The 23,909-nt window shown below is 50.6% G+C and overlaps 2 protein-coding genes across 2 annotated transcripts; one reads left to right on the top strand and one right to left on the bottom strand.

Moving 5' to 3' along the window:
• Nucleotides 1-3,182: 3,182 nt before the first annotated feature.
• LOC120651722 (protein NRT1/ PTR FAMILY 6.3-like) lies at nt 3,183-7,590 on the bottom strand. Its single transcript, XM_039929322.1, has 3 exons — nt 7,233-7,590; nt 6,306-7,104; nt 3,183-4,238 (listed from the first exon to the last, which is right to left on the bottom strand). Exons 1-3 carry the CDS (start codon nt 7,354-7,356, stop codon nt 3,386-3,388), a joined length of 1,776 nt encoding a protein of 591 aa, XP_039785256.1. The 5' UTR covers nt 7,357-7,590; the 3' UTR covers nt 3,183-3,385.
• A 7,074-nt stretch (nt 7,591-14,664) lies between these two features.
• On the top strand, nt 14,665-23,152 carry LOC120648044 (integumentary mucin C.1-like). The gene is made up of 5 exons (XM_039924821.1): nt 14,665-14,808; nt 21,029-21,206; nt 21,253-21,503; nt 22,101-22,273; nt 23,110-23,152. Exons 1-5 carry the CDS (start codon nt 14,665-14,667, stop codon nt 23,150-23,152), a joined length of 789 nt encoding a protein of 262 aa, XP_039780755.1.
• The last annotated feature ends 757 nt before the right edge of the window (nt 23,153-23,909 follow it).

Raw genomic sequence — 23,909 nt, 5'->3', positions numbered from 1 at the left:
TTCTTCCTCCGTTTCCTTCTCTCCAGGACTACAGCTATCGTGGTGTCCAAGTAAGTCCCGGTTCTCCTTTCTTTCCATTTGTTGTCTGGGTTTATGGTTTTTCTTTTGGCCCAGTATCTTTTCGAGGGCTTTTTTTCCCAAACACTTTCACCCCAATCAGGTTTTTTGCTCATTTGTTTTCCTTCGTCGTTACTTTTCAGGCCCACTTCTTTTTAATTCATTTTGGCCCAATTTTGTTGGATGTGTTTTTTTTCTTTTTCTTCTTTGTTTCTTATGGGCCTCAAAGTTAGCCTGTGTTTGTCTTTATAGTGTGCGGCCCACAGGCAAAAACAGCCCACTGAGTAGAGTTTGTCTCTTCGATTCTTGTGCCGCCTCTTCACCTTTGGCGTCTCTTCACTTCTCTTCTTTACCACCCACCTCCTATTTATTGTTCTCTATCTCATTTTTTTCTCCTGCCTCTCTACTCCCGGAGGAAACCTCGAGGTATGGCTCTTTGTTCCTCCCCATTGGTCTCCTTTTTTTTCTCTCCCTTCTTCTTTTATTGTTGTATCTTTCAATTGCATTCACCTTTGTATTTCGCTGTTTATGCTGTGCATTCCCCCTCCCCCCCATTTCAAGTAGTTAGTGCTCGTACTTATATTTTTTACACTGATTAACCTGGTGTCATTTTCAATGTTTACTCCCTGTAACTCTTGATTTGTTTGCTTTGGTTAATAAGACAGATTTTGTTCAGTCCAAGTATTTGTGATCAAATCAGCAGGTCAGTTTTTACGATGGGGTGTGTCAATAAGGTATTTTGCAGCCAATCCCCGACCTCCATTTTTTTCTGATGTTCACCTTTGCATATTTTTAGTATATGACAGTGCAGTCTATCATGTCTTTTTTTCTAGTTCATTGATCTTATCCACTATTTCTAGTTTTATATTTTTTTCTTCATCTGTGTGTTTGACACAGGGTTGGCCCCCCCAAATTAAATTATCTGATATATCTATATTTTCCCATTTTTGGATCACTAACATGTGTATGTTATTTCTGAATTTTACCAATCCAGATTTCTTAGGCTTCGAAATTTTCATGTTTGTGTATTCTACAAATAATTTTTCATCTTTGTGTTTTAATTTTTGAGGGCTGTTTAGTCTGGTGTTTGCAAATTTTGGAAACCAGATTATATTTAGTTCTTTTGGAACCATAGAACATTTTTCTAGTACCTTGACATTTTGTCATTTGTAGTTTTGGTTGGCTGCAATGAGTTCCAAACAACCTTTTGTTTCTTCTCAACATAGAATAATTTGTACCCCTTTTGTTATATTTGCATTTGCACTATAGAAATATTACTATAACTTTGTTCTCTGTCTACTTAGCCCTGATCTACACATGTGATTAGCTAGACTTGTATAATAATCAAGAGAACATATTTATACTAAAATGTACAACAAGTGTTCAGTGGTTTTAAATTTATAACTTATGGCTTTGTAAATTGTTGATACACTCTTAAAATTTATTATTGGTTCTTGTTTGTAATAAGAGCTCGATACAATTTTTATTTCTTTTCCTGCTCCTTTTTCATTTTCCTTCACCGTAATATTTCTTACTTCCCCTTCACTATAATTTTTTTTATAATTACAGTTCATGCTAGCCAGATTTCCAGTGGTTATTGTAATGTCATTTATATGTAAACATGGTGTAACTACTGAAATGTGAGGTGATATCAGACATTAAATACCATTTTTTTCTTCATATGTGTGTTTGACACAGTGTTGGCCCCACAATTTCAGTAATCTGATATATTTGTATTTGCCCATTTTTGTATTACTAACAGGTGTATGTTATTTCTGAATTTGTACCAATCCAGATTTTTTAGGCTTGAAATTTTCATGTCAATATCAATTTGTTTTATTTATGTTTTTGTTTATTCGCTGCTTGGTAGTCTGAAATTCTATAGAATCCCCCCAATATCAATTTTGAGTATTTTAATGTCTTGTAGTTTAATAACACAAACATATCTGAGTTCTGATTCTGTTTTTTTTCAGTTATCTGAACTTAAGCCTGATACTTTTAGAAGGGAGTTTGTTCTCATGAGCCGTGAAAACTTCACTTATCTTGGAATTGAAGAGGGCCCCCAAAGCTGTCTTGTTTTGGCATGGTCAAAGGAAACCAAGCAAACTGATCGTCATATGCTGACTGCCCGAGCTTTGCAGTGTCTTGTCGGATCAAAGCAAGTCCCAGATTATCGTGTTGCTGCTGATCCTTCACGAAATTTTGGTTTCATTTTGTGCCCTGACGAGGACAAGGCTGAAAGACTTCGAGGGCACTATGTCAAGGTTGGTGATGACAAGATCTTTTATGATATTGTTTCCAGCGTTGCTTACATGCCTTATCTCAATGATGTCAACCAGCATCCAAGAGTGTCCAAGATGATTTGAGAAGGAGCTGAACAAAAAACTGGGACTACTGCCCTTCCAAAATTTTTAGTGCTTTTTAATTTTAGCCGCTGAAACAATGATCTTTTTTGTAATCTGAATTATCAGCTATGCACTTTTCTCAGATCTAATCATGCTTCTACTATAGCATTTTCTATTTTTTAAGACCTTCATTATATGATATTACAGTATGTCTTTTTCTTTTCAATTTTTATTTGTTGTCCCCACATGTCCACAATCATTATTTTAGTGAACTTTCATTATCCTTTTTTGTTGTTGTATCTACAGCCCTTTTTTTTACCAGTGCCACCAGCTTGGATTGTGGATACTGGTTCAAATATAATCAGGGCTATATTCTTTTTTACTTCTACGATTCAGAAATTTGTTCTTCTAATGACAGTTAATTTTATTAAAAATTACAGTCTTTAAACCACTATCATTTAAGTTCATTTTCGGCGTAATATCTTCTCTAATTATTATATGTGGTACCTGTGTTTGGATTACGCAGGGCATCAATATTTTTTCAAGATTCTGTTATCCGTAGAAGTTTTTTTTCCAACCTTTCATTTAGGTGAATTTTGAAATTTTTAATTTGTCATATGTTGGGGATTACATAAAAATATATTCATTTTTTTGTTATTTGTATTTCTGAAATTATTTAGTTTTTGTGTTTTATTTATTTTGTTCAGTTATTTTCTGAAATTATATGGCTGCCGTTGATCTCAGATCTAATGGTTATGAAATTCAAGTGAGGAGGTCCTATGTTTCACTCGGTTTTTTCTTTGATTTTTTTGGGTGATTCAAACGGCCAAAACACTTGAGTGTTGGACTGTGCCAAATCACTCAAGTTAGCAATAGACGGACCCAAAAAAAAGTCATCAAACCATACAAGAAGAAAAGAAGGATGCGCGCGCGCATTCATGCCTGCACATGCACGCACCGCACGGTTGTGGCAGCATCGATGATCAATGGCCGACGGCAATGGCTTCCTCGTCGGCGAGCTCGATGCCGGCGTCGGCCAGGCGCTTCTCCACGTAGACGTATCCCCTGGCAGCGACCGTGAAGAGGACGATGTTGATGGCGCTGATCACGGCGAGCAGCCAGTAGAAGTAATCGAGCCTGCCGTTGTTGAGGTTGTCCGCGAGCCATCCCCCGTGAGCGCCGCCGTGGCCCGTGACCTTATCGACTATGGTGACGAGCAGCGTGCTGAAGAAGAAGCCGAGCGCGCAGGTGCTGAGGAAGAGCCCCGTGCTCATGGTCTTCATGCCCTTGGGGCACTCGCGCAGGAAGAAGGCGAGCTGGCCCATGTACGTGAACGCCTCGCCGGCGCCGACGAGCACGAACTGCGGCATGAGCAGGAACACGGTGATCGTGGCGCCGTGCCTGGAGGTGCTCTGGCGGTGGCGCTCGACGAGCGCGGCCGCGGCCATGCCGGCGATGGAGAGGAAGAGGCCGACGAAGACCCGCTGGAGCGGGCTGAGGCCGTGCGGGTTGCCCGTGAGGCGCTTGACCACGGGCGCGACGAGGCGGTCGTAGACGGGCACGGTGAGGAGGATGGAGCCGATGAGGAAGACGGTGAGGGAGCCCGCGGGGATGAGGAAGCCAGAGCCGCCGATGCTGCGGTCCATGAGCTCGGCCTGCGCCACCGAGAAGGTGGTCATCTGGGCGTGGATGGTCCAGAACATGATGGTGGTGGCCCAGATGGGCAGCATCCGCACCACCTGCTTCACCTCCTCCACGTCCGTCCGCGTGCACAGCGTCCACATGCTCGCCGCCGCCGGGGACTCGCCGTCGACGATCGCCGCGTGGTCGAGGAACCTGCATCAGCACCATTATTTTCATCCGGTTTAATTTGCAGAAAGTCATCATCGGTGTTACAGTATTGTACTAGTGTCATCAATTACAGTGCTAGCCTACTCCTGTGGAGAGGAACATCATTTTCAGCGTCATTTTAGTTACTGATCTGATGCCTGGTGACCACAAACTACAGTCCATCGATCTGATAGGAGAGAGAGGACGAGCAAGGAACTTTGCACGTCCCGCCTGTGCGTCACATCCACGGAAGCTGGTCGATTCGATCGACCCATCAGCGCTGCGCGCCTCGCGATCGAGCCCGTGCACATGACCTTATTTGCGGTTCGTGGGGCCTCGAACTTTGCGCCGGCCATGTGATCGAGCAAATGGGGAGCAGTACGCTCCGCGACCCGTGGGCAAAGCTTCAGAGCGTCCGTTTCAAAAGAAAAGGTTTCAGAGCGCAGGAGGGCCGGCTGGGCGGCTGGCTACCTCACACCTCAGCCTTCCTGGAGGTTTTCCAGAGGACAAAGGCATTTGTTGGGGGACTAAACAACGAGCTCTGGAGTGGCCGATCGGCCGCTGAAGCAGCACCCTCAAGTACTGCAGGGTGCATGCACCCACGTTACCTGACCTCGCCCGGCCAGTAATCGACTCCCCCAGCTGCATAAATCGCTATCCTGAGGCCAGGGTGCAGCTAATTAATTAATCAGTTGCAAAGTTTTGGTGAAAACGTGAGCTCGTTGCTGCTGTGGTCACCCGCTCTGTGCTGCGTCTGCCTAATCTCAACTGTGGAAATTATATTTGGTGATGCATGGAGTGACGCTAGCTATCTGGGTTTCTAATAGAAAAGGTAGCTAGCTTATTATCTGTGGCTCAGCAGGCAGTGACCGGTGTCGTCGTTCCTTGTTCTCCAGAAGCACAAGTAACCTATACATTTCCGATTCTAGCTAAGTTGTTCAAGCAGCAGCTACTTGTCTATCTATCTATCCTCTACGATTTTTCACCGTACACCGAGAGATACAGTAGTGTTCATCAATTTTTTTTCGCGCCCGGACCCCACAGGTAAAGATCCGGTGCGAGCACGACACGACGACGGTACGAGACAGAGGTGTCAGTCACGTGTACCGTGGACGGTACGGGCAAGTGGTGGATGTGTGCCAGGATTTCAGACCGCCCCGCCCCATGGCGACTGGCGACGGGCTGTATCGATCTGCAACGTCTCACTCTGGACTCCTGGCTCCACCCATCGGTCGCTGGACACGCGCCTCTCTGTGTACCGTGTGTACGTGCGTGCCCGTGCCAAATGCTGGCTAATTTTGTCAGGTCCTGCTGCCTGTACACACAGGCCCTCCATTGCTGTACTACATCAGCAGCAGTGATCTTGTGACAAGCACACGTGCGTGCATGTGGCCTAGCTCCTTGTATCAGCTTGCACAATTGTTTCTGCCCTAGGCACAGCACAATTGCCGTTTCCCTTGATCGGGAAACGTATTTTCCCCGCTTGAAAGCAACTTATTAACTATGTCCTGTAGTATGCATCTGTATGTTTGCATGCGAGGCTACTGAAAGAGTGAGCACGGAGATAGATGATGAGCTCCTGCGGACTGCAGACAGGGGGTTGAAAACTTCAGAATTATTGGCGGGCTGCATGGGCCCCACCAATGATGAGCTCGTCCCCAAATATTCATTTCGCAATTTGCACTGCAACCTGTCGTCGATCCTAGCTGCTATATATCTGATGGATGGATGGATGGATGGATGGATACATGTGTGTGTCTTGTGTAGCGTATGCACGAGTGACACACATGCGCCCAGACAAGCAGGAGCAGGATAGAATGATTCATCAATCATGAATCTCCTATAACTCGTCGAAACAGTTCAGGTTTACTGTTTTGTTCCTGGTCAAGCTAGCATGGTCAATTAAGTCGTTGATACTGTTAATTTTATCAGTTAAATACTGTTAATTTTATCAGTTACTCTACCTGACTAATTAGTATACTGCTAGTAGCAAGTAAATTAAATAAATCCTTTCGAGATGCAAAACTAGCTATATGTAGTAATAATGGAAGATTGCTCGTCGGTGATTCTTACCGGCACTCCTTGCTGTGGGGCAGCTTCTGCTTCCCCTTGACGTCGGCGCCGGCGGCGGCCGCGTCGTCGACGTCGTAGAGCATGTCCGGGTCGGACGGCACCGGCAGCGCGCGCTTGTTCCAGGCGGCGACCGTGACGGCGGCGACCTGGGTGAGCGGGCTCCCCACCAGCTTCTTGAAGCGGTACCTCCTGGTGCCCGCCAGGAAGACGGCGAGCCCGACGAGGATGCCGGCGGCGCAGATGCCGTAGCCCCAGCGGCGGCCGACGTTGTCCTGCACGTACACCAGCACCGTGACGGCCAGCAGCGCGCCGATGCTGACGAAGAAGTAGAACCAGTTGAAGAAGCGCAGCATCTTGCCGCGCTCGCCGTCGTGCGCCTCGTCGAACTGGTCCGACCCGAACCCGGACACGCTCGACTTGAGCCCGCCCGTGCCCAGCGCCGTCAGGTACAGGCCCAGGTACAGCACCCCGAGCTGCGTCCCGTTGGCCCGCACGCAGTCGGGGCTCGCGCCCTTGGCGTCCGAGCACGGCGGCGGCCGCAGCTCCGGCGCCGCCGTCGAGATGGTCAGGATCATCACGCCTGTGGCCTGGACGGCGGTGAAGATGGCGATGGTGAGGTAGCGGCCGAGGTAGCTGTCGGCCACGAAGCCGCCGAGGAGGCAGAGCATGAAGGAGGTGCCGATGAAGTTGGTGACCGTGTTGGCGGCGGCGGCATTGCCGAGGTGCATCGTGCCGGTCATGTACGGCACCAGGTTCACCGCGATGCCCAGCGTCGTCATCCGCTCGAACAGCTCGGCTCCTTCGATCACGAGAACGAGCCCAAGTCAGTTCCACACATGCATATATGGACGGCACGGACAGAGAATGGGCACGGCACAGATCATGTGCCGTGTCCCTGGAAGCGAAATGGCAGGTAAATTAGAGTACCTAGGATCATGGCGGCGCAGCCCCATCCGCCGGTGGTGGCGCGGCTGGCCAGGCGGCCCTTGTAGTCCCAGGCGTCCATCAGGGCCTTGCCGTCCGACGCGACCTCCGGCAGGATGGTGGCCATTGCGCACGCACGAGTCTACTGCTCTGCGCCGGCGGATCAGGGTGGAGAGGCTACAGGCCCGAGGCACGGGTGGTGGTGGTGGTGGTGGCGCGGCGACGAGCGAGGGGGCTCGACTCGATCGAGAGCTCGCAGAGGCAGAGCGGTCGAGAGGGGTTGGGCGGCGGCGCGGGGGGCGGGGCTCGTCGGCTGGATCGGCGCACGACGCTGGCCGCTGCTTTTGCTGCCGGGAGCCTGCGCTGCCCGGGCGCCGGTTTTATAGGCACGCGCGCGTGTGGTGGTGGTGGATCTTTGCGTCGGGTTTCGGGTTGCCACCACGGATCTGAGAGATCCTGTTCCCACCATTACCCTCGGTGGGTTGGCTTTACGGGCAGCTTTTACAACAGATTTTTTTCAGCACAACTTTTACAACAGATTTTTTTTTCAGGTGCACTTGTAAAAAGAACTTTTCAATGGAGATATTTCCTATTTTTAAAAACTTATCTTTTTGCAAATCTTAGATATCTGCTCACATACATACATACATGCACAATCACCACAGCGAGTACACATAATAAACCTATCCTAACGAGCATCTCCAATAGGCTAGCATATCCTGAGATTGACGAAGCCACAACATGCATCTTACTATCGGGATTGCACGCAACAGTGAATCTGGATAATTAGTATGTATGGCATCTAAATTACATGCCACAAAGCGAAGAAGAAAGGGTAAAAGATTGGTGGAAGTGTGTGATCCGGATTTTGGGACAAATGTTCTTACTTTGGTTTTAAAGAAGGACAAAGTCATAATTACTCACTTCAAGTTCTTCAAAGTCTAGATAACCCCCTTAACCGTTATTTGGTTTATCCCAAATATGTTAATAATACCAACTTACCCCTTAACAAGATTTGTTTTCCACGCACAAGTGAAGTTCTAGTTCAAAATTAGCAAGGTGATAGCATACATCATAATATGTGTTAAAAAATACAATATAATTTTTCATCATTATTTTGGTAGGCTAGGACACCCAAGTTTTTTTTTAACTTAAGTATAGTGCCCACTATTATCCTACAAAATTTTAGCTTACAACTATATATGTGTGTATGGAGAAATTTAAAAATATAAATTTATTAAGGGGGTAAGTTGACCAATTGGCATTTGGGGTTGGGGGGGGGTAAATAGAAAGAAAGTTTAAGGAGTTATTCAGATTTTTTGCAATACTTGAGGATAGAAATTGAACTTTTTTCTAAAACTAGGCATATAGCCCGCGGCTATTCAAAAATTTGCATATCGTTGTATCCTTACTTAAAGGTTATACTATTTTTTTACCATACATCATCATATTCATTATCATAAATTATGTCTTATTGTTGTTAGCTTTAGTTTCGATTAATAGTATATATTTATAACTGATACATAGCTAAATGATATTTTATATTTAATTTTTCATAATGGCATTGGTGGGTGATTTTTAATTAGGCACAATGGTATTTAGGCTAATTTTTATTGTAATAGCAGTGGTGGGTAATTTTTATTTTTTTATTTTTCTCCGATTAACGTGGGAATTTCTAGACCTTGAGAGTGAACGTGGAGGCTCCAATTGTTGGCCAAATAATAAGATAACTAGGCGTATAGCCCGTGCATTTGCGCAACTAGTATTGAAAATTCAAAAATTTGCATGTCGTTGTATCTTTACTTAAAGGTTATACTATTTTTTTACCATACATCATCCTGTTAATTATCGTAAATTATGTCTTATTGTTGATTAAAACAATTCAACTATGATCTACCTATAATAACAATTTGATTTGTTGAGCTTTAATAATATTATGCAGATAACTATTTTCATTTTCATTTTATTTTAATTGATTATTGTTAGCTTTAGTTTTTATTAATAGTATATATTTGTGACTGATACATAGCTAAATGATATTTTATATTTAATTTTTTATAATGGCATTGGTGGGTGATTTTTAATTAGGCACATGGGTATTTTAGGCTAATTTTTATCGTAATGGCAGTAGTGGGTAATTTTTATTTTTTTATTTTTTTCCGATTAACGTGGAAATTTTTAGGCCTTGAGAGCGAACGTGGAGGCTCTGCTTTTTTGCCAAATAATAAAATAATAGATAGATGGCAATGGTGGGTAATTTTTATTTTTTTTTATTTTTCTCCGATTAATGTGAGAATTTCTAGGTTTGAATTTTTGACACATCATGGGGTGTGATGTTTGTATGTTTGATTGCCTGTCTGAATCTAGGGTTTGATTATTCGCCTATCCCGCCCTTCTGAATACGCAAAGGGTAATCCAGCTATTCATAGGGACAAAACCATTTTTGGTAATGCATGGCTGTACGCGGCAGCGGAATTTGGGCCAACCATTACCAACAACCAACCAATCAATCCTTGAGTCTTCGAGTTCTAGCTGAATTTGTTTAGATTCTATATAAAATCTTTTGAGTAATATAATTTAGGGTCAGGATGACAGGATCGTTCGTTTTCCGTCAGCAAATTTTCTTCTTCTTTCTATATGGGCCTACACAATTACCCATAAAAGTTTTGTCATTTCATCATGCTTGGTAAAAGGGAAAATGACTCATTCAGGTTTATGGATTAGCTCCAAGTCTCCAGATGCTCCTCTTTATATTGTAGGCATGAAAACTACAGAGAATTGAAACAGTTCTGGCGAGAGAGACATGAATGGAGGAACTGAGTTGACCCTATCTGCACCTGATCAGGAAGCCCTAGCAGGTGAGCATTAGCCATCAGACATGATTCAATGATGCATCACTATGCTTATCTGCCTACATGCGCTGGTCTGTTCCGTGGTATGTGGCTACATGCTTGAACATGAAACTCAGCCGAGAAAAAAAATAAAAAGTTCTGACAATGATCGCTCGTAAAGCTTAGCCACAGCGCCTGAACATCTCAACTAGGAGGTGCAGTTTCATACGCCTACGCCTGCACCTACAGGAGATTAATTTGAAAAAGTTCGGAGCTGGCGATAAGTTATCAGGCAACTGGGCCAATAATTGAGCTAGAAAATTAGGGAAAACCTTCCATGGCCGTGGTATTTAGCAACCTAGTCTTCCAGCCAAAGTCTGAAGTCTGAACTGTTTGCTTTTGATTTCTTGAGACTTTGGGCAACTTCAAATCAACCGCAAGATCGTCAGCAGTTTGCAAGCAAGTAGTACTCGCTAGCTACCTGTCCACTTCTCAGCTCGCTTTACTTCACCCATCTCTGAAAAGATAGTAAAAACGATTGAACATCTAGCACTTGGACGAGTTCTTGAGTCGCTGTACTGTTTCTTTCCTCTTTTTGAGCAAACGAATTACTGCTGATAGCTTGGCAAGAACACGAACAGATAGGAGGGTGACACCTCGCTATCAACAAGTAGCAGAAAAGGGTAAAAGGGTGTTTAAAGTGAAGTTGAATCCAGAAATATCGATTCTTGGAATCCTAGTCCAACCCTTCAATCCGTTGGTGTCAGGACACTGAATCATGATGCACAGTATTCAACTTCTTTCCACTTCGATCGACTCCGATGAAACAGCGCAAGAGATTCTCCTACAGATGGGACGACAATTGGCGCGCCAATAATTCCATAACCCATACTTTATATGCATTTAAAAGCAACAGTGGTCTCTAATCTCTATGCTCTAGACATGCCATAATTGTTTGGAAATATTAGGAGTCATACGTCCATAATCGTCCGGAATATTAGGAGTCGTACATGTGACTGACAGTCAAACTATTATATAAGGTGAAATGTTTTTTGTACTACCGGAACAATTGTTTTGGCTTAAAAAAAATTACGTGTTCAAAAAATATTTCACAAAAAATTCATCCAAAGATGATCTTATTTTGATGATTTCGTTACAAGGAACACAATGGTGCAGTCGAATTTTGATTTGGATATATGGTTTTGGAAAATATAGCTGTGTGATGCCTTGATTGTCAGTCACATGTGCAACTCCTGTTAGCCCCATAATCATCACCCCATTTTCTCCGGACTTCAGCACTTGGGCTGTTACAGTTACAACCCATGCTGACAGATCATAGGATCTCCTCACAGTAGCAAAATGCAAATGCCCAAAACACTATCTACGCAGCGATCTCCATGTAGATGCATGACGGAACGAGAATCACATGGTGTGAGGTTGAAGCTAGGAGGCAGAAAAGAATCTGAATTGCGTGAGCTGGGCGAGCTAATCATTCCGGGGATAAGCTCCAACTGAGCCCTGCTTGGGGAGCAGGGGCCCGGCAAGCAATCTGATTGCATTTGTGTAATTGTTGAGCAGCGCTGACTTCTTGTTTCTTAACGAACTAAATCCTACTACTATCAACCAATTAGTTCCGGGCTTGGTATTTCTGAAACTGGGGTATGGTTAGTTCCTGCAGTGTTGTTCGTTTCTGAATGGGACAGGAGATTGGAGAAATACAAGGTTACCAAAAAAAAAAATGTCTCAGGTTTTTTATGACCACGGCGTCTACCCAGGCGCGCCAAACAGGAGTATACTGGTCCCAAATGTTTGTAATCTACGGCACTCCACCCCAAGCAGATTCAGAGAGCCAAGACTTTGACAAAAGAAGATACTCCCTCGCGCGGTCGAGTAATTCCTCATCGTCAGATCACGACCCTTGCAAGCTCGAGATCGCAAAATCTCCTGTAAATTACAGTTGCATCCTTTTCCTTCTCGAGAGGAGAATAATACTATATAGAAACCTGATTGGATACTCCCCGAGCCTGAAACTGGTATGACTAATTCCGCCGCCACCTAATTCCTCGTTTAGCATTTCTGTGCCTCTGTGTTGACATGCACATATACTCCACTCTCAGCCCATTTTATTTTATTTTCCATAATTTCTATCTGACTAGAGGCTCACACACCGACCCATGATTAAAAAAGAAAAGATGATACCCGAATGAGACAGATAAATAGGCAGATAATTACGTGTGTGGGCATGCCAATCTGATGCTGATCTGACTGTTCCATGAGCTGTGTCGAACGCTTATAAATCTGCAAGTTGAAACAACATGTATATTTTACAGAAATTCGAGCAAGGAGAATTATTAAGCAAGGTGAGTTAAACAGCTGTTGAGTAGTCCAGCGCGCTAGCAGCACGATCATTAAGCGGCGTGGCATCATAATTAATCTGCGAGTCAAACCGCAATTATTGGGGGGGGGGGGGTAATTAAGCTGGGGAAGAATGATGTCCTGCTCGCAGGCTCTATCCGCGGCGAGATTCCTCCCCCGCTCTCTTGGGTATCTCCAAGGGCCAGTTAGACCCGGTAAATTATTGCTGCGCTCCTCATCACATGACATGATAAGCGATCAGGCGGTGTGCGTGCCTGGCGCCATTGTTTTAGGCTCCATAATGCAAGCGAGAGAGAGCAGAGGAAAACGAGGCTTGAGTACATCACTGTTCAAAATTTTTAATCAGAAGAAGATTTCGTTTTCGTTGGGAACCAAGCAAGTTCATCGAGAAATAGTTTGCTTTGTCTACAAAAGAAACTGTTTGTTTCTCATTTGATGATATTATTTTTTAGCTGATGATATCTTGTGTGCACAAAGCTAACTAACAGTATTAATTAGTTTTCAGGCCGGTGTATACGTGGCGCGGCCGTGAGCTACTACTGGATGGGAAACAAAGATTCTGGCGTTCACGTCCGGGGGAGTCCCCGTCCGGCGAGGCGAGGCGACCGCTCCGGCGGGGCCGCAGATTCGCCGCCGGTCGCATGCGCGCGCGAGAATGAAAGCTAATCTGGGTGAGGTCGGCAATAAGTTGGTAGCTAAACAGATGCGTGTGGCTGGCGGGTCGTACACTTGCTGCGAAGCAGCGTGGTCGAGCCGCAGCTGCGCGGCCGCGGCCAAGTGTCAACGTGGCGAGGCAACGAGGCGACGCGTCCGGCCCGGTCGCCTTGGCCTCTCTGCAGAGGCCAAGCGCCAATCTAGCTGCTTGGCTAGCTTATCTGACAACGATTATGTTATAGACTAGTAGTGCAGAGACGCGAACTCGTTGCAGAGAGCAAGTTGCAAAATACATTGACTTGTAGTAGGAAACAAATAAAGGGTGTGGCCACAAGCTGGTATGCGTGAATTATTGTTTTGATCAGTGTGACTCCGGGGGCAGCGGCAGCAGGGCCTTTCAATTCGGTGGAGGAGCAGCCACGGCTGACGCCCTGCGATGGTGACGGGTGGCAAGTTGGAGCAAGTACGCGCAACGTACTGTGCCGGTACTAGCTACTCCTAACTAGCTATGCTAATGGTATACGCATACGTGTTAACGTTTGAAGACACACACAAGCTGTACAGCGTGTAGTACGCGCGATGGATTGAGACAGGCGTACGTATACATGGACATGCTACACGAGCACATCATGAATAATGATAAATTATACATGCAGCAACGTGTTTTACTAATTATTAATTTCTACACGTACTTACGCACGGTAATAAGGGATTGAGCTTTTCTACTGCCTGCTGACAATTGCTATACCTCGTCGGGTACGTAGTGTAGCTAGCGACGTAATTTTCTTCTTTAATTCTCTCTTTTCTTTTCTTCTTTCTCCAAAGGGGGGGGGGGGGCTCGGAGCTCCATTGTTTGTAGGGTCGGGGGGGGGGGGGGGCTCGAGCCCCCTAGGTCCACCATTGGATCCGCCCATGTGTACATACAGTGGCGGAGCCACCCATCACGCAGGGTGGGCATATGCCCCAGCTAGCCAATGGGAACCCCGAGCCTCCTCTCCTTCGGCGGGTCCGCGGCCCCCCAATCCTCGGCCGGCGGCGCTGCTGGCTACTGCTGTTTTTTTTTTTGCGGCGAAGCGTCGAGAGGAAGAAGAACAGGGTTAGAAGACGAACCGTTACTTGGGCTTGGGCTGGCCGGCCCATTCACACTCCTCCCTTGCGGCTAGGTCAGACACCACCACGGACGCTCGCTCGACCAGCCGCCAGAGCAAAACCCCCGCCCCGCCGCCCGACGACACCCACCGGCCATCGACGCGCGCCGCCACCCCCTTGCCGGCCTCCACCCGCCGGTACAGACCGCCACGCGCCGCAACCCCTGCCGGCCTCCGCCCGGCACAGACCGCCACACCCTGCCGGCCCCCGCCGGCCAGCACCCCGCACCCGCCTGCCGCGCCCCGCCGACGGCGGCCCCCTGCCGGCCTGCCCCACCTAAAATTTTTGGCTAGCTCCGCCACTGTGTACATATGTGTTGCATGCTTTAGAGCATGTACAACGGGGCGTTTTGAGCCGTCTGTAAGCCGTACGTTTTGCAGAAAACACCCCACCGACGCGAGGCGACGGCGTGGGTTTGTTCCCCGATGCGAGAAGATGACCTCGGCGCCCCGTTGTACGCTGTGCTGCGGTTCGTCGACGACAGCCATGGATCGAGTGCAGATGACCACCCGCGCTGCCGCATTGCTGCCCGCCTTGCCACCCACGCTGCCAAGCCTGCTGCAGAGGAGGTAGAGGAGGAGGCAGCACGCCGGGCGCGGATCTAGCTGGCGACGAGGATCGAGCAGACGGGGGGCGATGTGCCGGTGGAGCAGGCAGGATTGGCAGCGGCTAAGCGGACGGAGCTCGATGGGCAGCGCCTGCGGAGTGCTGCCTGCTTCCTCCAGCCACTCGTCGGCCGCGCCGTGCTGCTCGCCGGCATGCTGCACTGCCCGCCCGCCGAGCAGAGAGCGAGAGTGAGCAGAGAGAGCGAGGCAGCGGAGAGAGCAGAGAGAACATGGTAGTGAGCGAGAGAGCCACATGGATGGGATAAGGTTGGAGAGCCCCACGGAAGGGATAAGGTTGGAGGCATATTTGGGTTTTTTATTTTTTTTATTTTCTATTAGTCTATAAAAGTCTATAAATTTATATATATATACTGTATATATATTTTTGAAGCAAGTAACGATTATCACAAGAAAGCAACATCGTAGAATACAAAGATAAAAAGTACATTTGATCACCATGATTTTATTTGCACATATAAGTATTAAATAGTATACAAACAACTCTATAGACGATGGGTTGTATGATTTTATTTGCACATATAAGTATTAAATAGTATACAAACAACTCTATAGACGATGGGTTGTATGTACTGTCTATTCAGTTGTCTTTATATATTGTGACATCATCATATAGACAACTTATTATTTATGGGTTGTACATGCCTTTACGCTCAAGAATAGAATAGCTTAACTACTACCAAGCATGAAGATGACCCCACTCAATGCAAGTGCACCCAGTACAAGTAGATGAGATCGGTGGCCATAACTCAGAACTCTTGATTGAGCGTTACATGTTTATGATCGTTGTTGGGCTTTGATTGGGATGAACAGTATCATGACGATCTTTACGAGGGAGAGCTGACTAATCAATTTTTAAACAAGCATTTTAGATGACATTACACATCTCGGAATAATAATATAACTTTCGGTGACCACTAATAATAATATCTATCTCTACTATTTCTAAAGCAAGCAACAATTTTATGAACTATCAATCGTAATTCTAACCGGAACACAAATAAATCAATCGAAATTCTAATCGAACGAACAAATCAATCTCAATCGAAAACCGGACAATTAATACCTTGCGTGATCATGGCACGGGTTATACGTGGAGTTTCCATAAAAAAAATAGTGGTCCCGTATAGGTATGAATAAAATTTATATTACTCGTAGCAACACACAAATACTGTATATACTAGTAATACATTAATACTTCTTGTTGTTAAACTAAAAGAAGTGTGGTTCTCGTGCAGGAAATGCGGTGAGAGAAAGACCTCCGCCGTGCAGATAAGTTCATCCTCGTCTCTGTTTTTTTCCCCCCGCAGGGCACAATGCGATGCCGGTCCTGATGAGTCGGCCCAGCAAAGGAAGTGGGTCCACGAGCTGCCGCGAGACACGGAGCCGACCTAACCGGGCCTAAATCACAGTGCCGTATACCAGGTTCCAGCCCACCACGCCGCAATTCTAGTTCCACGAGCGAGCGTTGGCTGCCGTCCGGGCGCTCGACTTCCGACCGCGCCATCCGTCCGGCTTGCACGCGGCATGCCACATGTGGAGGCGCACCGGTACATATCTTAATATTTCATTTTCTTTCTCCGCGTGAACGCAAAAGCAGCTAGTGCGAGCAGTGCTGCTGTACGGAAGTATAACAAACTTATACGTGTAACAGTGACCTTAGTAACCAGGGTGTGGATCCGGGCATGCCTTTTATTTCCCTTTTCATTAGATTTTTGTGCTTAATATTTTTTACTTCATAACTTTTCATATATTTTTATGAACAACTTATGAACATAATTTTTGTTTTATACAATTTGTGCATAACTTATGAACAAGAATCTATGTGCATAATTTTTGCAGTGCAATTTTCGCACATAATTTTTGTGTTATACAATTTATGCAACTATTTTTATGCTTTCATTTCATGCATAACTTATGAAGAGATTATTTATACATAAATTTATAATTTTTCCTGTTGCTAACTGTCGGTACCCCAGAACTGGGGTACCCCCTCTTGCTGTGTCTAGGCAAGAGCCTTGTGGTTATCCTTGACTACGTCCAAACAACCGGATCCCTGCGGTCCGGAGCCCCGTTCCCCCAACGGTCCCGGACCCGTCCCCCGGCTGGGAAAGGTCTGGGAGCACCACGTGTTCCGGAAGAAGCAGGCGCTCAGCCTGAACAGCTGGGGCCTCCGGGCCTCCCGTGGAGGTCCGGACCCCCGCGGAGTCCCGGACCCCCCATGGGGTCCCGGACCCCCTGTATAGTAACCGGACCCCTCACTAAGGGAAGGGATTGACACCCCGCCCCGGGGAGGTCCGGAGCTGCCACGTGTCTGCAAGCACAGATGCGTATGTAAGACCCCTTGGTCTCCATACTAAGGATCACCTACCACTGCATTCATTGCGGTAGACGTCCACATTGATATAGCAGAAGCCGAGGCGATTCTTTGACCAGGGGGCACTATTGATCGCGTATTACCAAGACGTCTGGTGGAGCCGCTGGCGCCGCCCACGCCGCGCCTGTCAGCCTGCCATGACAGATGGACACGACGGCTCGGCTTCATCCATTATGATGCCTACATAATAGCCTCAACAGGCCACGCCGCAAGCTACGTCCCCCCAACGGGCACCTTGCTGACGGGACAAGAGAAGACCCCCCCTGAGTCAGAGGGGCAGCAGGGCATGGAAGCATATCGGAGAAAAGATTCACAACTACTGTAGCCATTTAAGTACTCTGCGCAGTATACTACACAGTCACGTTGGGCCCGCTTGTCGGGGCCTCAACGACCAATGTATCCGCACCCCTTGATCTATAAAAGGGGGGCGCCCGTTAGAGGAAGGCTTATGTCGAAAGGGAGACTTGGGGGCAGAGGATAGACTCATTCATTCCTAGTGCAATACACCACACAGTGGATGTAGGGTATTACGCTCCGGCGGCCCGAACCACTCTAAATCCGTGTGTTCTTGCGTTCTTGCCCCGGAAACTAGATCGGCCTAATAGCTTAGCATCCACTACATCCACTCTAAACATGATGAACACCGCGGGATTAGAGTGGTTCGGGCCGCCGGAGCGTAATACCCTACATCCACTGTGTGTTGTATTGCCTTCCCTCGAGAGAGAGAGAGAGAGAGAGAGTTCGAGAGAGCTGGTGTGTCTGGAGAGCTTGTAGTGCACAGCGAGCGCCTCCCTTTTATATCTCAAGGGAGGCGCGTACATGGCTGTTGGGTCCCCGACAGGTGGGCCCAACGATGTAGTATAAGATAACGTACTGTTCATACATTATGGCGTCGCAGGCAAAGGAGATCTCTCTCCGGGATTCCCTTGCCTGCTCCTGGAGTCCCTCGTTCATCATGTCCAGGCGCTGTCTTGTCGGGACGATGCCAGACGTAGCTAGTGGCGTCGCCTGCCACGTAGCTTAACGGGCTGTGTAGTCGGCATGATGGAAAAGTGCCATGCCGTCGTATCTATTTAATGCTGCAGACGGGCTCTGCGCGGGTGCGGCACAGGCGGCTGCACTGTGCGTCTTGGTAATACGCGGTGCACAGTGAGGCCTGACAAAGGCTGTCCCGCGTGCCGCGGCGACAGAGCACGCCTCAACCATCCGCATTAAATGTGGTGGCTGTGCGAGTCTCTCAGCGGAAGACTCGCGCACGAGCCCGCGCCTCCGGGAAAACGTGGCGGTTCCGGACCCCCACGCAGTAAAAGGGGGGGGGTCCGGACGGACGCAGGAGGTCCCGGACCCCTATGGGGGGTCCGAGGCCTCAGTTGTCAGCTCGGAGCTTCCCTTCATTAGAGACACGTGGCGTCTCCGGACCCATCCCCAGGCGGGGAACGGGTCCGGGGCCGTTGGCCTGGTGAGGGAAGAGCCTGACCCGTGGGGCCTGGCTACTCCGCCCTTTCCGCGCAGTTACGGGTAACTACGCGGGTCCTGTCTTGCCGCAGTAAGAGTGGGTATCCCTGCTACAGGGTACCGACAATGGCCCCCGGGGCCACCTTGGGGGAGGTACGAGCCCAAAGGTGGAGCCACTACTGCGATTTGGCTCTGCATAGCTTGAAGCTTCTTACTGCAGGGGTCTTGACCGGCTTTGACCATCCATCGGGTTGTTTGCTGCCTCATCACATCGCAACGGCTTACTGACTCATGGGCCCCACGCACAGTGGTTCACCTGGTCACGCGCGCGATGCTCGGCATTGTTGCGGCCGGAGTAAACAGATCATTTACCACCGGCGCAGTCCCCAAAAAGCTCGGCCACGCTAGCGCTTAATATGCGCACGTCAGCTCAGCTTCCGCCTTGCTTCGCGCGTGGGCGACGGTTCAGTTCCCGCCTTTCCACACCTTTGTTGGTTACCCGCTCACCCCGACAGGTGGGCATGGGCCCCCATGTCATGGACTGGGCGGTTAACACCAGGTGCGGGCGTCGCTTGGGTTCCAGCGATGGTTCCGGGGCGCGCCGGTTGAGTCAGGCTTTATAACGGGACGAACCGCATACCGTGGTTACTTTCCCGCATTCGCCTTCTTCCTTCCAACCTTTGCGTCCCTTTGCCTTCGAGCTTTTCTTGCCCCTTGTTCCCCCACGCAGATTGCTCCTCTCCTCCACAGAGAGATGGCATCCCTTGCTCATCCCCGCCGTTTCCAGTCCGAGGAGGAGCTGAACACGGTGCGCCGGCTGCTTGGGTGGAGTACTCAGGAGACCGGCTGGGGGGTCCGAGCAGGCTCGGTTCCCCTTGGCAACCTCCGCGCCGGGGAGTTTGTGCTATTTACCTCGCACATCTCCACCGGCATGGGGCTGCCAATCTCTTCGTTCCTGCTACTGCTGCTGGAGGACTTCGGCCTCCAACTTCAGCACCTGACGCCCCACTCCCCCCTCCTGGTGTCCATCTTCGTGCATTTGTGCGAGATGTTCGTGGGAGTGCGGCCCTGCGTCATCCTCTTCCGCCACTTCTTCGTCTTGGTGAGGTCCGAAAGGAGTAAGGATGAAGTGGGGGGTACTACTTCCAGATAAGGAGTGACCTGCCGGCGCCTTACATCCCCGGCCTTACTGGCGGGAAGTGGGAGGAGTGGCGCAGGGATTGGGTGATCGCCACCACCGAAGCCAACGAGCGCCTTGCCCTGCCGACCGAGGGATCTGCCACCGACCGTGGATCCTGGAGGGCCAAGCCGTCCCTGCAGCCGGAATTCGACTCCGTGCTGGGCAAGATCAGGTCGCTGGCGGAGAGCGGCCTCACCTCGTGGCATGTGCTCGGAGACTTCCTGAAGCGCCGGATTGCCCCCCTGAAGCAGCGCCCGCGCCCCGCTTGGAGCTTCACCGGTCTCAACGACTGCAGCAAGACCCACCGCGGAGAGGGGAGCGACCTGACCCAGGAAGCCTTGGTAGTCCTGGTGCGGGCCGTGATGGGAGACGCCTTCATCCCGGAGAACCTGATCCTCCCCCAGGGAATTGTCCCCCTCTGCGAGGACTCTGCGAGGGTGGCGGTGCTGGCTACCCTGCCAACTCTTGACGACGGGGGGCTGGCCCCACGCCAGACCGGGGGCGATCCGAACCGTGGGCTCCGGATCCCTGGCGCGTCAGGGGATCAAGCTACACTGAGCACCGCGGGGTCCGGCGCCACCACGAAGGGGAAGCAGGTCGTGGCCAGTAGCGCGGCCACAGCCAGAACCAGCCAGGTACAGAGCAGCTCCGGTGTGTCGTCAGGAGATGCAGGCCGGCGCAGGCTACTCAGGGGCGACGGGACCCTGGTCTCGGAGTCCGCCGCGAAGCGTCAGAGGACCTCTGAGGGCGCGGGCCAGGGTAGCTCCCGGGCCACCGGCCCTCGCGGTTCCTCCGGGGCGACTGCGCCGCCACCATCGCCGCCGAGAGATACCTCCCGCCGGTAGCAACAGCAGCAGCAGCAGCCGCAGGAGCAGCTGCAGCGGGCGCGAGAGCGGCAACAGCAGCAACAGGTGCGGCCCCGAGCTGCGCCTGCACCGCATCCACGGGATCAGCAGCAGCAGCAGGAGCAAGCCCGGGTTGTTCCTGCATCGCAGCTGCGGGAGCAGCAGCAGTAGCAGGAGCAAGCCCGGGTAGCTCCTGCATCGCAGCTGCGGGAGCAGCAGCAGGAGGAGGAGCGGAGGTCGGGCCTCCGTGGACGCTGGGTACCCGGCACTTCTGGGTTAGTGTTATTCTGCTCTCTTCCCTTGTGCCAGGTGCCCTGCTTTTTGCTGAAGGCTTCTCCACTTTGTTGCCAGGACTCGTCGCCCCAGCAGTTCTTCCACCATCGCCGGCTCGTCGGGTGGTGGCCAGGCGACCGCGGCCTCGGCGGCGACAGTAGCGGCGACGGCGGGTGCGGGATCCTCAGGAACAACGATCTTTGTCGGTCCGGTGGTGCGCGATGTGGTGCTGACAGGCGCGTTATTACCAGACTCTGCAGCACTCAACGTAGCGGCGGCGGCGGGGGCACCTGTAGCGGACACTACAGACGCAGCAGCGGCGGGGGCACCGGCGCTGGGCGCAGCGGCCCCCGACGCGGCAGCGGCGGAAGCGCCGGTGTTGGGTGCTGCCGCACCCGACGCAGCAACGGCGGAGGCGCCGGAGCTGGGCGCTGCCGCACCCGATGCAGCGACGGCGGAAGCGCCGGCGCTGGGCGCATCCGCACCGGACGTGGCGGTGGTGGAGGCGCCGGTGCTGGGCGCTGCCGCACCCGACGTGGCGGCGGCGGCGGAGGCCCCCACCTCCAGCTCCGGTCCTGTTGCAGAGGAGGAGTTGGAGGTGGTCTTTGGCAGGCAGCTCTTGCAGCTCCAACTCCCGGAGGAGGAGGTGACTCCCCTCCCCCAAGTGCTGTTTCAGGTCCTGCGGTCAATCGAGGAGGCAACCTCCTCCGCCGAGGCGGCCTTCCGGCGGGAGTGGTCTGCTCTAGAGAGCGAGCGCCAGCGCCTCTCCGACTGGCACACCCGCCTGGAAGCGCACATGAAGGCTGAAGCCTCCCGCGCTGCGGAAGCCCGGTCGAAGCTCAAGGCGTTCCAAGTGGCCTACCGAGCCAACCTTAAGAAGGTGTTTGACCGGGAGTTCGCAGTGTCGAACCGGGAGAAAGCCCTGGCGCAGCGGGAGGAGGATTTCGCCCTGGAGGTTGTTGGCTTCGCGGATCAGCGGTCTAACCTCAAGACTCGCCTCGCGGCCCAGCAGTCCGAGCTGGAGACTCACAGCCAGAGTCTCAAGGTCCGGAGGCAAGAGCTCGACATCTTCTCTGTGACTCTGCAGGGATTGCGCGAGCAACTGTAGGAGGGAGCAGGCAAGCTGACTGTTGCCGAGGCGGAGCTGGAGGAGGACCGGAAGTCCCTCTATAAGCGGGAGGCACACGCCACCGGCATAGAGAAGGAACTTGGGTGCCAGCGGGACTCCCTCAAGAAGTTGAAGGAGTGGTCAGAGAAGAGGAAGGCTGAGCTCGATGAGAGGTCCCGCGAGCTCGAAGAGAGGTCCCGCGAGGTGGAGGCGGCCAAGGCGGCTCTGGACACCCGGGTGCAAGAGGCGGTCCAGGAGGCGGTCCGGAAGCACCAGGAGGACCAGCGCGCGGGAGCCCAGCGGATCGCTGACTGGGCGGCCGAAGCGAGCCTCGCACTGGTGCCATTTGGAATGAGCTCAATCCAGGTGGCGGAGCCGCCAGCTTTGATAGCTGACGCCCTCCCAGTGCTGAGTTCTGCTTCGGATAGGCTCCATTGTCTGGAGCCGGTCCTTGCTGGTCAGCTTGAAGCCGAGGGTCACGAGCTGATCCGGATGGTGGCGGAGCACATCCTGACCTGCCTCCGGAGCCATGACCCGGCCATCTCGCTGACGCCCGTGGTCGATGGTCCTGTAGCGGAGACGAAGGCCGCCGCTCGGGACAGCGTGCGGGAGGTCGTCGACTTCGTTGCCGCCTTCTTCAAGCGGGAGCCTGCAGACCCTTGAGCTGGGGATTGTTTCTTTGTGCCTTTTGCATTATGTAACAAACACTGTATTAGTTGAAATTTTTGAAATAGAAGAAACTTCAACTTAGCTGTTTGTCAGTTGTTGATTTGCGGTATGCAGCACCCCGGCGCCCTGGCCCCCTGGCGGATAGGTTCAGTTGTTTGGACCTGTCTGCCACCTGAGCCTGTAGAAGATACTCCGGACCTCCTTGGGCTTAGGTGCCGCATAGTTTGTAAGGCGAGCAAGCGTCTTGTTCCCTGTGTAGCATACAGAACTACAGAGAGGAAGATCAAATTCGCTTATACGATAGTAATGATACTGCAACTTAGCTGTTTGTCACATGCAGATGTCATGGCATAAAGCGAATGCCCCGGCCCCCTGGGAGATAGTCTTAGTTGTTTTTGAGTCTGTCTACCACTGAGACTGGAACTTGATCTGCATGAAATTTTAAAGCGGATGCCGGGACCCCCTGGTAGGTAGGCTCAATGGTTGAGACTGGCTACCACCATTCAAGATTTGGCCTGTGTACCACTTCAAAGTTACAGCTTAGTAGCAGGCCCGCGGGAGTCATCCTGGACCGGTCCCAGGCTGGTACCAGGTCCGGGGCTCTAGATGCACAGGTCCAGGTAGCTCAGTGCTTGTTACCGAGTGGTGGAGTGCGTAGGCTTAGGGTACGGAACCAGGCTAAGGCGCTACACAGGGCTCCGGACCACTGCGGGAAACAAGCACGATCTTTCCGGACCTGGCTTCACCGTCCCGGACCCTTCACAGCAGTGGGTAAGGTCACTTTGTTGTACTCGATCCTTTGAGATGTAGGGCTGGACATGCCGTGTAGGACTTAGGAAGCCAACTCTTGAGCTGGAACAAGGTCCGGACCCCTAATTACCTGGCTCCAGGTACTAGAGCACTCGTTACAGGGTGGTGGAGTGTGCAGGCTTTGGGTATGGAACCAGCTAAGCGGCTACACAGGGCTCCGGACCACCCCAGGAAACAAGCACCCGCTCTCCAGAGTAGGTCCCTAGGGGTCCGGACCCCTCTCCAGCAGCAAGAGGGTCCGGATCTGTATGGCAGTCCAGCAGCTCAATGCGGATCTTAGTTGTAGCAACAAGAGTAGAGGTCCCCGCGGGGGTTAGAAAGGTAAAAACT

The sequence above is a fragment of the Panicum virgatum genome, chromosome 9K, assembly GCF_016808335.1.
Source record: "Panicum virgatum strain AP13 chromosome 9K, P.virgatum_v5, whole genome shotgun sequence".
NCBI classification, from domain to species: Eukaryota; Viridiplantae; Streptophyta; class Magnoliopsida; order Poales; family Poaceae; genus Panicum; species Panicum virgatum.
Note: the sequence above shows the minus strand (reverse complement) of the source record. Positions and strands in the feature narration are given on the sequence as shown.

Coding starts and splice junctions, on each gene's coding strand:
- LOC120651722 (XM_039929322.1), bottom strand. CDS start 7,356: ATGGCCACCATCCTGCCGGAGGTCGCGTCGGACGGCAAGGCCCTGATG. Junction 7,105..7,232: donor CTGCGCCGCCATGATCCTAG/GTACTCTAATTT, acceptor TCGTGATCGAAG/GAGCCGAGCTGTTCGAGCGG. Junction 4,239..6,305: donor CCCCACAGCAAGGAGTGCCG/GTAAGAATCACC, acceptor GTGCTGATGCAG/GTTCCTCGACCACGCGGCGA.
- LOC120648044 (XM_039924821.1), top strand. CDS start 14,665: ATGCGAGAAGATGACCTCGGCGCCCCGTTGTACGCTGTGCTGCGGTTC. Junction 14,809..21,028: donor CCAAGCCTGCTGCAGAGGAG/GTAGAGGAGGAG, acceptor CCCTTGTGCCAG/GTGCCCTGCTTTTTGCTGAA. Junction 22,274..23,109: donor AAGGCTGAGCTCGATGAGAG/GTCCCGCGAGCT, acceptor TGTCACATGCAG/ATGTCATGGCATAAAGCGAA.